The sequence below is a fragment of the Silurus meridionalis genome, chromosome 4 (genome assembly GCF_014805685.1).
Source record: "Silurus meridionalis isolate SWU-2019-XX chromosome 4, ASM1480568v1, whole genome shotgun sequence".
Classification (NCBI taxonomy): domain Eukaryota; kingdom Metazoa; phylum Chordata; class Actinopteri; order Siluriformes; family Siluridae; genus Silurus; species Silurus meridionalis.
In genome coordinates, this window is record NC_060887.1 from 20,274,545 (window position 1) to 20,286,779 (window position 12,235).

The 12,235-nt window shown below is 39.9% G+C and overlaps 1 protein-coding gene across 1 annotated transcript in view; it reads right to left on the bottom strand.

The window, feature by feature from the left end:
• Positions 1-748: 748 nt before the first annotated feature.
• The window catches only part of dpyda.1 (dihydropyrimidine dehydrogenase a, tandem duplicate 1), a 130,169-nt gene continuing 118,682 nt past the window's right edge, over positions 749-12,235 (bottom strand). Inside the window, exons 21-23 of the mRNA XM_046846245.1 lie at positions 3,239-3,385; positions 2,963-3,103; positions 749-1,953 (exon numbers count right to left, since the gene is read on the bottom strand). Of these exons, the coding sequence (XP_046702201.1) occupies positions 1,783-1,953; positions 2,963-3,103; positions 3,239-3,385 (459 nt within the window). The 3' untranslated portion in view covers positions 749-1,782. The remainder of the gene's footprint in view (positions 1,954-2,962; positions 3,104-3,238; positions 3,386-12,235) is intronic.

The following is a 12,235-nucleotide window of genomic DNA, read 5'->3' on the forward strand; positions in this document are numbered from 1 at the left end:
TTACTTTCAGCCCATAGCCCTCAATCAAATTTGATTTTTGGCTCTTCATAGGAAAATGTTTGGGCACCTCTGATTTAGAACATTATGGATGGGTTATTTTCAATACCTCTTTTGTGTGTTGGCTTTAAGGTTAATGTATTATGAAATTTTTTAAAAGATCAAGTATTTCAGTAATATTTTCTCGAGTCAGCCTCTTTGTGTTTCTCAGTTTGGTGTCTGGATTGAGTGCAAAGCTGAGAAAATGTGCATCTACCCCATGGAAGTTCAACTTTTATTAGAAACCATTAAAGGTGTTGACTGTAATTAAGTAGTAACACAAAATATTTGTGTAATTGATTTAGTTGGTTAATGTGCACAAATGTTAAAAAAACAACTTGGAAAAAAAAACCAAAATACGTTTTTCTTTAGTTTTTTATGTGTTATACCTGGTGCCACATGAACCTTATGTCATTTGTGTTTCAAATCAATTTAGACATGTGCAAATTTTTTGAGTAACTCCAATATTTATTTCAGTGTAGATACAGTATTATAATGCTATAATAAAATAATAAAAATGCAGTATAATAAAGATTTATTCCATTGAGAAATCTTGCCCTGTATTTGTTGCAGATTTGCTGAATAAAATCATTCATCTTTATTAATCTCTTAACAATGTGAGGGAAATTCTTACTATAAGGCAAAATAAATACCTTCGTACACGCAGAACAAACCAGTCAAAACCACAGAAACATCCATACAATCAGCATCATTGTGATAAATGCTTTTTTTTTATTCATGGTAATACTGATACATGTGGGATGATTTCAAATCAATTTCATATTTCAATTGTCAAATTCAACACAATACAATACAGCGATTACCTAAATGACCATGTCACTCAGTTTTCAGCAGAACAAATAAATGAAATAACTTTCACAGCCTTTACTTTGTGACAGCTCACTGACACGTCCTGTTTCTGTGCAGTAACATTTTGTAGTGCTGACATGGAACAGTTGCAGTGGAGCCACCCAACCCCGGAGCATTGAGGATTTATTGAGATAGAAGTGGTCAGAGTTGACCTTTAGGGTCTAGAATGAATCACAGCTAGTCTTCATATCTAATGATCTGGAACCAGTCAACGGTGACCTTTCTAGATTCACAGTATAACCGGTTCTTGGAAGAACACTTACTAATCAAAGCTTAGAAAGGAGCTGCGCTTGTTTGAACATTTGTACATGGTGTAAAAATGAATGCAAGAGGACAACAAAATACATTATATAAGTTATAAATGTTAATAGATATATCATTTAAAGATTACATAATATGATTCACACATCGTATTATGTAATGTTTGTCTGTCTTTATTACAACCGCATGCGTATCTGATCATTTCCTTTTTTTTAAACGATGTCTCATTTGACCCTCTGTTTTGCTAGAAGACGCAGCATGCAGTGGTGACATGGGCTCCCTGCATCATCATATGAATCGTCTCTCTTAATTCTCATTAGTACAGCCTTTACAGAGAAGAGTGAATGAACTCCACAAGTTGCCCCGCTATTGTTTTGAAATAGCGCAAGTATTTTTTGCCTGTGTGATTATTTCTGGATAATTGGCTTCAGAATATAAGGCAATTATTTTTTCAAAACTAATTATTTGTCGCCCCCCTCCCTTACAACAAAGGTCATTTTTCACCCTGCAATTATGTGCTGAAATCAATGCTCTGATGTAGACATTTGGTAATTTTTTTTTCATTCTTCGTCCTCATGTGCTCGCTCTCTCTCCTGTCTCTTTCCCTTCTTTCATTCAACACACAGGCATGATGGCTTGAGGGAGGCCTCTGTTCGGCACATAGGGCGTTGTCCTGGTAACCATTTGGATGCAGTCGATGATGGGACAGACGCTGAAGCAGAGAGTGCAGCCGGTGCAGCTGTCCAGAACCACAGGCAAATGGGTCTCAGGGTCAAATGTAATGGCCTACCAGAGATACAGGGGAGCACACACACGATTAGATTAGAATCGTTATACACACAGCATGGGGTGCCACCGAGCAACCAATGGACATTTAACAACACATGCACTTCCATATGTTCAACACAGCCAGACAGAACTACTACCCTTGCTATCCATGATGGGTCAGTATCAGACCCCAGAATCTTCATCAAGTGCACTTGTTTTGTAAAACACTATATGGGATGATTGACATTTGAAACACCAGCGCCTTTTCAATCACCTGTGGAATACAGTCCTTGCTAAAGAGTTATATTTTTGCATTTAATGCCGGGCCGCCTATTTGATCATGACACATTATGCTGATAAACTCCCCCCTTTATTAGATATCATTAATAACATGTAATCCTTCTCAGAGATCCGTTCACCGACAACGAGTGTCACAATGAACAATTACTGCATTGATAAAAGTGGCTCACTACTTCATCAATACCCTTATGATAAATTGTGGGAGACATTTATTTAGCAACAGAAAGCAGGAGAAAGTGGAGACAAATACTTTAATAAAACTGTCACAGCTGTCCCATCCGGTGTTCCTCAATGAGTCAAAGCGGAGATGCTCATATGCATCAGTGGCTTTGCTTAGAAGACAAGGCTGGATAATGAGGTGCTTTTAGGCTCTGGTGAGTGGGCCTGAGAAACTCATCACCCACTTCTTATTGTTTGTTTCAGCATTGAGCTGAATGTTAAATGTAAAAATTAGAGATTGCTGGAATCAACTCAGTACCGGCTGTGGAAAACGCACAAGCAGAAGCAGGGTAATGATCTCTTTCTGCAGCTAGCGGCTATGTAGCTGTGGTGGAAAAAAAAATGCATGCTCGAGCCAGATAGGGGTGAAAAGGGAAAAGGTTATGGCCAGAGGCTCTGGGCTGTGAGTTTGTGTCGGTACAGTCATTCAAGCGGTGTGTGTTTTTGTGAGAGTGCCTACAACTATGCCCGTGTGTGTGTGCGTGTGTGGGTGGATGGATGCAAGCACCTGGTATCCAGAGTCGTTGCAGGTCATGTAACACTTTCCACAGTTGATGCACATCTCTTCATCTATGAGAGCCTGCACTTGCTCCTGGTTGTTCAGCTCCTGGTATGCTCCAATGTGCTTCAGAGCTCGGGCTATCACATCCTGACCACAGAGGACAAATAAGTGCAATCCAGTGCATAAGGCTAAAATAAAACTTTCAGGTTTACACTGTAATGCCTTGTCATTCAAAAGCAATACCAGGAGATCATGGGTTGAGAGGTGTAAATAAACTCTTACTTTAACAGCCGGCACAGGTTTCTTGGGGGTGTTAATTCTTGAGGCACTGGATGGAGGTGTGTTGTCTTTAAGATGTTTTAGCTTCTCTTTGTAGTTCGCTAAGGCCAGCTTTCTCTCCTCAAGATACAGGCCAAAATTTGGCAATTTCTGGGAAGGTGAAGAGTTACTCAAACTCAGATTCAATAACATAATACATGTTCCAATGGGGGAAAAAAAACAGAATACAAAAAAAGATCCATAACACTAAAACATGTACAAATCTTTAGTGTTTTCAAAAGAATTGGAAGCTGGTAAACTCCTCATCTAAATTTAATAGGTTTGTACTAAACATTCGGCATCTTTAAATTTAAATATCCGTCTTCAGTTCACTTTAATCCAGTCATGTGCATTCCCTGGTGGTTACACTTTCATTGGGCTTTAGATACAATGTGAGCCAAAGCATCAATGCTGCTTCCCTCATTAGTGCATCAGAGAAAAACAAACACTGGAAAGAAGCGAATAAAAGCTCAAAGCACACTAGCCTGACTACATTAAAACCCCAGCGCGCCCTTTTTTTCTGAGGAGTTGTGACTGAAAAATAAGTGAGATTCTTTGGTCAATATAATGATTTAAAGGCCTAGCAACCTGACATTACTCATTTCATTGCAGGTAGGGATGAATCTGAAAAGCAGCTCATATACGGCCAAAGAGAGTGCATTTTTAATGCTGAAAAAACAAAACACCGTTCATCGAATTACTTCTATTTTATCCACAAACTGTGAAGAAAAAGGGAAAAGGGAAAATGAAGATTATTACCGGTCACGCTGGGTCATTTCTATCTTTTGAAAACCCCGTATCATGCACTTTAATCATGCACTTGATTTGCAACAACATTCCTCTGCCATTCATTGTTTTACCGTGTTGAAATGAGAAGGGATTCCCTGCTCATGCAAAGTGGTATCTGCAGGCTATTGCACTCAATGATATTCCAAAAAGGTGATCTGCTAAGAAACACTGTAACTATATGCACTTATCATACTCTCTAATACAGGGGTTCATTATCACACAGAGCTGTAGAAGAGAATTATTATCACCTGAGAGACAGAATTGTTTAAAGTAGACACAGCAAAATTGTCCTTTTTATTAAATTGCTAGAGATCTAATAGTGCATCGTGGGAGCATCTATTCTCATAGACAAAAATAATACATGCATTTGTGAGCAAACATGAGACGAGAGGAAGCACACGAGTAAGATTCAGCTTTATCCTGCATCAGTATATGCTCAATGCCTGCAATAGCCCCTTCCAAACCCCCCTCCCCATTTAACCTACAAGACTGATCACAGCACTGCTGCCTCATGCCTAATAAGATCAACAGTAATGGAATCCATGCAAATGTGAAATTAATGCCTTCTCTTTCAATCTGGCTTTTCCCTCATCCAATTCTCTCCTCCCTAACTCCCTCTATAGCCCTTCTTCCCGATCCACTCTCTATCTTGTGCGATTCATGGCGAGGTAATTTGACGTGAGCTTCACCCAGTCACCCCATTATCGTCACACACAGCTGCTCATCGGCAGGAACCCGAAGCTGAAGAGCAACCGATGGGTTCTGCTGCAGCACTGCATCTTCTAACGTGTGCTTATGTGCAGATATACCTGCTCATCGTGATTCCCCAAGATTAACATATATTCATGAATGTTTTCACATGCTGCTTTCCAGTAGGGAGGCAAGAGGAATTACAGGTTGGCTGGATGGCAGTTTGTCTTCAGCCTGCTGAGGATGGGGGTTGGCCGACGATTCATGAAAATAGCGGGTGTAAGGGGCAAGCAGCTGCGGCAGTAGGACATGGTGCTGTGCTTGTGTAAAAAACACAATCACGTGCACCAGGCCGGGCACTTCGATTTCATTTCATCCTCCCTGGTGGGAGGGCACAGCAGGACAGGCCAACTAGTTGAAACACATATGGTTATGAATACTGTTTGTTTTTTGTTTTTTTCCCCCCTGCATTTGCAGATGCTTTCGTGTTGAAAAATCTTCTAAAACTATGATCCAAAAAGCCCCATCACCATTAAAGTGAACAAGTATCCTTAAGCCTGAACAAATCTAGAGTTGGCAGAATGAGTTACTACAGCTCCTAATGAGAGCATTATCTGAAGCCGCACAACGGAAATGCCCTTCGTTCCACTTGCAAAAACGAACAAAAGCCGTTTCAGTATCCATATTGTTTCAATATGTAATTGCCAGAAATCCACAATACATTACACTGCAGTGCTAAAGATTAGTCATCCTCACTAAATGTTTTTTTAGTGTATAAGCTTGTTTAGTATAGAGAAGCTTAGAGAATTGTAACTTGTGGGAGGGCGGGGTGGGGATTCAGCTTTCTGTTCTTAGCTGACAAAAGTGAAACCCGACAAGGTGCTTTTAGCAGGCATAAAGTAATGTAATGTGATGATTAAATCAAACCAGTTTATTCTGAGTCAGAGGATTGTTAACAGTAGAAACGGTCAAAAAGCAGCTTTACAGAAATCCACATGTAGATGCTAATAATAGAGATATCTTATTGACATATTTTTGTTTGTAGAGCAACAAATCCAAATTCTCTACATCTTCATATGCACTAGTTGGTCACATACTGTATTACATAATATACACATAGCCCTATCCTGTGTGAGGATGCTGTACCAGAAATAATGAAACTGCATTAAAAAAAAAGTTAATCGAATATAGTTTGCTTGTTACTTCTCTCAAAATATCCAGTTATGAGGCCAAGAAAGAAATTTCTAAACAACCGTGAAGCATAATAATTGGGTGAGACTATAACAGAGCTCAATAATTAATGATAAAACTTTTTTACTGTTCAGCCCTAATTAATTCTACCAGAATTAATACCAGACAAATTCTGAATTCGCCCACAATTTAGTTCTTTCTTTGTCTTTACCTGTCCTCTGCCTGCAACCATTACGGGACATGAAAAAGTATATTAAGCTCAAAGGCCAATCAGAAGAAACTACAGTGAGAGAGGGAGGGAGGGAGGGGAGAGAGAGAGAGAGAGAGAGAGAGAGAGAGAGAGAGATCACGAAGAAAGAGAAAGACAGAAGGAGAGGGGAGGAATTCCCAGTGAGACATCAGACTCTTCAAACTCAGTAGTAGGCATGGCACAAAGTAGGAAGACACTCACTTTGGCTCATTAAGACACAGCAGCCTCTCCCTGCTTTTCTGATGTTCTGCATGATAGCCCCTATTTGTTGTGTAATAATTCAGCAGCCTCTGTTTAAAAGTTGCCTGAGTCGGTGAGCTGTGTCTGCTTTAATGAAAGGTACTGGGTGGTATGGAATACCCTGTCTGCCAAGCCCATGCCTTCAGCTACCATGCAGACTCCTAATTGGATGCCATGTTTCCTCAACACGCACATGCATAGACAAACCATGCACACACACTCACTCTCACACTCTTTCTTACACAGATACACACACACACACACACACACACACACACACACACACACACACACACACACACACACAAACTGTCAGCAGTTTGAATTGTCTTTTGTGTTTTTTCTTTGCTCTGTCCTCCTCCCAAAGCAAACTTGTAAATCTAGGGTGTGAGGTAGAGAAGACAACAAATAACCCTTTGGGTGCATCTGTGATAATAAATGAGAGAGGTTTGCTGCTTGACATGAATAACTGTCAGTGCAGAGCACCATTTAGCAGACAGGAAATTAGTAACGGTGGAGAAGTGGGGCAACCTGTTTCACCTCTCAAATTCCTTGCTATATACAAACCCACTATTAAATTACAATTTCATTCAGCAGTAACTTCAGAATCTCCCCCCAAATTGCCCTAACAGTTATCTCTACACATAAATGGAAAATAGTCAACTTTTATATGATAAAAAATGTTTTTTTTCTCTATAGTATAGGATGCAATGTACTAATAGTTCTCCTCTATATAGGGTAACACACTAACTGTTGAGGGTTCCCATCAAGCTAAAAAACCAGCAGCATTGTCTCTGGGGCCTAATATGTGCAGACAAATCCTGTTCAGCAGGACCACACCGATGACAATAACTGTACATCTTCACTGCGGCCAGGCTAATAAGACAGAGGCTTGCTGACTCCTCTAACATCTCATATGCACTTAAGCAATTCTCTAAACAGTTTTCTACATTCTTACCTCGCCTACTCACAGCATCACACCCTAACGATTCCATATATCACATAAAATAATCTTAATTGGGATTATGGTTTAAAAGGTGGGACCTTTGAATTTGGGGTTTGAAAGTTTGCCACAGTTTCACAGCCTATTGCAATATAGCAAATGTGGGTCCTAGCAGGTAAAGCTTTGGCCGTATTTAAACAAGGAAAGTTCTCCATATTCAGAGCCACAGGTGTTTACACAGAATTTTTAATCAGCAGTTTTTATTAAAATACCTGTGTGCAGTTCACATGATTGCTCTTTTTATCCCCCTTGTTTTCTTATAAACTGGGGCACGGTGTCACTGTGTGTGTGTGTGTGTGTGTGTGTGTGTGTGTGTGTGTGTTCTGACCTAAAGAAAATGTGAACTCTTATGCTATTGTTACAGTTCACTTGAAATAAGTGCAGTTAATAATTTTAGTGCGATAAATAATATGCCGTTTAAAATTATCTTTTAGTAAGGTATTCTCACCTCTGAGCCCCTGTCAAAATGATCTTTTTTTGGCCTTCCCAGGGGTTTTAATTATTTCATAACACCATATTTATTTAATAGTGCCCTCCAAATAAATTTTTTTCATTTCTATTTGCAGTCCAAAAGAAGTATGTCACTGTGAAATACTGTGCTTAACACACACTGTTAGACAGTGGCACTTGACAGACTGCTCCCTGCAAAAGATGATAATGTGCAACTTATTTAATCTCAAGGCCAGAAATGAACATAAGAGAGAGACACAACTTTCGTTTTTGGTTAAACTCTTCCTGTGTAAGCAAATAATGTACAATTTGCAAAGCATTTGTGGTAAACCTGTAGTTCATTCTAATGTCTTGAAACAGCTAAAATGTGTGACTTTTTAGTGTTTACAGAACATAAGGGCACATTGAATGCTTTATTGACTGTAAAAATAATGTAAATCACATGCTATGACCTTTACAATCACCAGACCCCAAACCAGTTGAACACATGTGACAGTCATCACAATAATCATCACTGTCATTATTGTTATCATCATCATCAAAACATCAGTTGTGGGAATATCTTATGGAAGGTGTAAAATTTCTCCATTACATTTTCAGACCTTAATACTTAATACACACACTGATTACTTTAGTAGGACATTTATTACAGTAATACCAATTAGAAACTGCATTTCCCTCAAAAAAGTTTTAATTCTTCAACGGATTTCTCAAGATGTTGGAGACATTCTTTTACATTTATGGTTTGTGTTGACATGGAGCAGAATTCAAGATTCATCAGGCTACTCTTCAGCTGTCCAGTTTTGAATTTGGGGTTTGAAAGTTTGCCACAGTTTTACAGCCTATTGCAATATAGCAAATGTGGGTCCTAGCAGGTAAAGCTTTGGCCGTATTTAAACAAGGAAAGTTCTCCATATTCAGAGCCACAGGTGTTTACACAGAATTTTTAATCAGCAGTTTTTATTAAAATACCTGTGTGCAGTTCACATGATTGCTCTTTTTTTATCCCCCTTGTTTTCTTAAAACTAGGGCACGGTGTCACTGTGTGTGTGTGTGTGTGTGTGTGTGTGTGTGTGTGTGTGTGTGTGTGTGTGTGTGTGTTCTGACCTAAAGAAAATGTGAACTCATGCTATTGTTTCAGTTCACTTGAAATAAGTGCAGTTAATAATTTTAGTGCGATAAATAATATGCCGTCTAAAATTATCTTTTAGTAAGGTATTCTCACCTCTGAGCCCCTGTCAAAATTATCTTTTTTTGGCCTTCCCTGGGGTTTCAATTATTATAATATTTATTATTATTATTATTATTTTATGGCCTTTACAATCACCAGACCCCAAACCAGTTGAACACATGTGACAGTCATCACAATAATCATCACTGTCATTATTGTTATCATCATCATCAAAACATCAGTTGTGGGAATATCTTATGGAAGGTGTAAAATTTCTCCATTACAGTTTCAGACCTTAATACTTAATACACACACTGATTACTTTAGTAGGACATTTATTACAGTAATACCAATTAGAAACTGCATTTCCCTCAAAAAAGTTTCAATTCTGCAACGGATTTCTCAAGATGTTGGAGACATTCTTTTACATTTATGGTTTGTGTTGACATGGAGCAGAATTCAAGATTCATTAGGCTACTCTTCAGCTGTCCAGTTTTGAAGATCAGAGATGACAAAAGTACACACATCCCTCACTTTTAGTGTCACACTGGTAACCGGACCTCATGTCATATTAATACATTAATACGAAATAATTTATGTATTCAGTCTGAACAACCACCAAATAGAACACAAGCTGAGAAAAGATGATGATCAGGAAAGTGTCTGTTTTTATCCCTGTCTCGTCCATGTTAGTTATACTTCATGTTGCCTTCTGCCCTGCTTGTTGTTTGCTTCGTAAACTAGCCTACATCTGTGGTGTGTGAGAGCCAGGAAATGATACACCAGTGGTAGATTGAAAAAGCCACGACAAGAAATATGCAATAAGCAATAGTAGGTTGATGAGCTGAAACAGCGCAATTAGAAGGAAAAATATGGATCATGTCACCAAACAGATTAAAACTAAAGTAACGAGTCTGGTTTAAAAATGTAAGTAGTAGAAAGTACGGATGTTTGTGTTAAAAATGTCATGAGTGAAAGTAAAAAGTAAAGATAAATAGTGAAGTAAAATACTGATACCAGAAAAATCTACTTGAATACAGTAATAAAGTATTTGTTTTTAAGTATTAATTCCCATCTCTGTTGTTGAGTCTGTGTCCACCGCAGCCTGAATAGGTCTTCTGCTGATGTAGCCCATCCGCCTCAAGGTTTGACAAGGTTTGCAATCTGAAATGCTTTCTGCTTATCACAATTGTACCGAGAGTTTATCTGAGTTACTGTAGCCTTTCTGTCAATCAAAACAGGTCTCTGTTGACCTCTCTCATCAACAAGCTGTTTCCATCAACAGAACTGATGCTCACTGGATGTTTTTTTTTCTTTATTGCACCATTCTGGAGTCAAACTCTAGAGACTTATTATGTTCACCATTGGTTGATTGGAAATTGTACACATGAGAAGACATGGAGTTGTTCCTGATAAACTGTACCTTGGTGAGTGAACATATACATAACTTTTTTACACACTATCATAGTCACTCTCTCTCTCTCTCTCTCTCTCACACACACACACACACACACACACTCCATCTGCTCCAGCTACTCCATTCCTAACAAAGCATGAGGGCCAAGCTGTGGCTGCTGACTGAGGCGGGGAATGCAGGCTGGCTGAAGGCTTCATTACCACCACATGCCTGCCAGGCAGCATGGCACCACACAGCCAGCCAAACTGCTATTAAGGAGCCTCCATGCCCCCACCTGCTGGCTGCCTCTCAGCATGCCCATTCTACCATCCTGCGTGTGGACAGCAGCTCTGGGGTGTTGTATGGTTGCAGGCAGAACTTTGGGACAATGTCAGTTCCTCCATGTTCCCATACACTGGTGAGCTACACTGCTCTTTCTTAGGCTAGTGGGAACCAGCTTTCCTGCTCTTCTGTTCTGTAGGATATAGCATTACCCCAAGCAACATCCACATGCCTCAAGTAGGAAAAAGTATGTAGCCTACAGTTCACACTGCAGTGATAGTAGAAACCACTTTGCTACACATGCAGTACAATGAGCTCAGATCTGCTGCTTTTTATTGGACATGCTGCATTACTACTGGCCCACTGTGTGTGAAAACCCCAAATGGAATAGCTCACTTAGGCATCAAAGATATTCTGCTCATCCCTTGAGCTAGCAGCGTTCGCCACAGACTCTGCCCGCTTGAGACAGCACTCTGACTGCCTACATTAAACAAAGAAAGAGAAAATATGTCTTTAGCTGAGCTCTGCTTTAGGCTCCCCTTTATCAACTGCCATTCCTGTGAATTGCCATGACAGTGACATGCACTCAGCCTCTCGCTCTCTCGTTTCATAGCTTGAGTTATAGAGCTATCAGACTGCCTTTTCCTACTACCCTGCCTCATATTCTCTCGCCGGCTCACTTATTCTCCAGCTCTTCTCCTCCACCAGGTGCACTTAAAGTGGAAATGTCCTTCCCTCCCTCTCAACTTTCAAGCTTTTGTTTGACACAGTCAATTTTTTGTCTTTCCTGTCTCATGCCATAGATGAAGTATGTCTTTGCAGATACTTTTCTCTCTCAGTCCCTGCAAAGTTTCACACAGGTGAGCTGTCAATCACAGCTGCAGTCAGGGCTTCAGCAGGGGCTGATAGAGGACAGGAGCTGACAGGCAATATCTCAAGCCCCTCAGCCTATTTCACAACATCTGCTCTATATAATCTGGACTTAAAGTCAACCGCCAGTGTGTGTGTGTGTATGTGTGTGTGTGTGTGTGTGTGTGTGTGTGTGTGTGTGTGTGTCCTTCTTCTTCTTTCACACAAAGGGAGTAACTGGAATAATGAAAAATGGCATCTGAAAGGCCAATGACATGACCCCTGGTGGCAGTTCACTGACTTTAGAGTTTATAATAGCAGAAGGAGATTGTGGTGCAATGGGAACTCAAGGGCATTACTGGCTCAGTTCAAATGTAAAGGCTCTGCCTATGGCATGGTCTACACAGTGACCCTGTGAGGGTCTGAGTGGCTTTTTCATCCTGTCTATCAATACACTCTCAAACATATGAGAGGATTCAGTTGTCTGCTGCCTCTAGCTGTGTCTGTGTTGATGTTTCTACAAACTGAATCAATCTGAAACGCCACTCCCTCTGTTCACACAGTGCCACATCGCTATTGTTGTCAACGTGCCAACGACTCTGGCAAAAAAAATGTCCTGTTTGGCATGAAAATGACTTAGACTTATCACT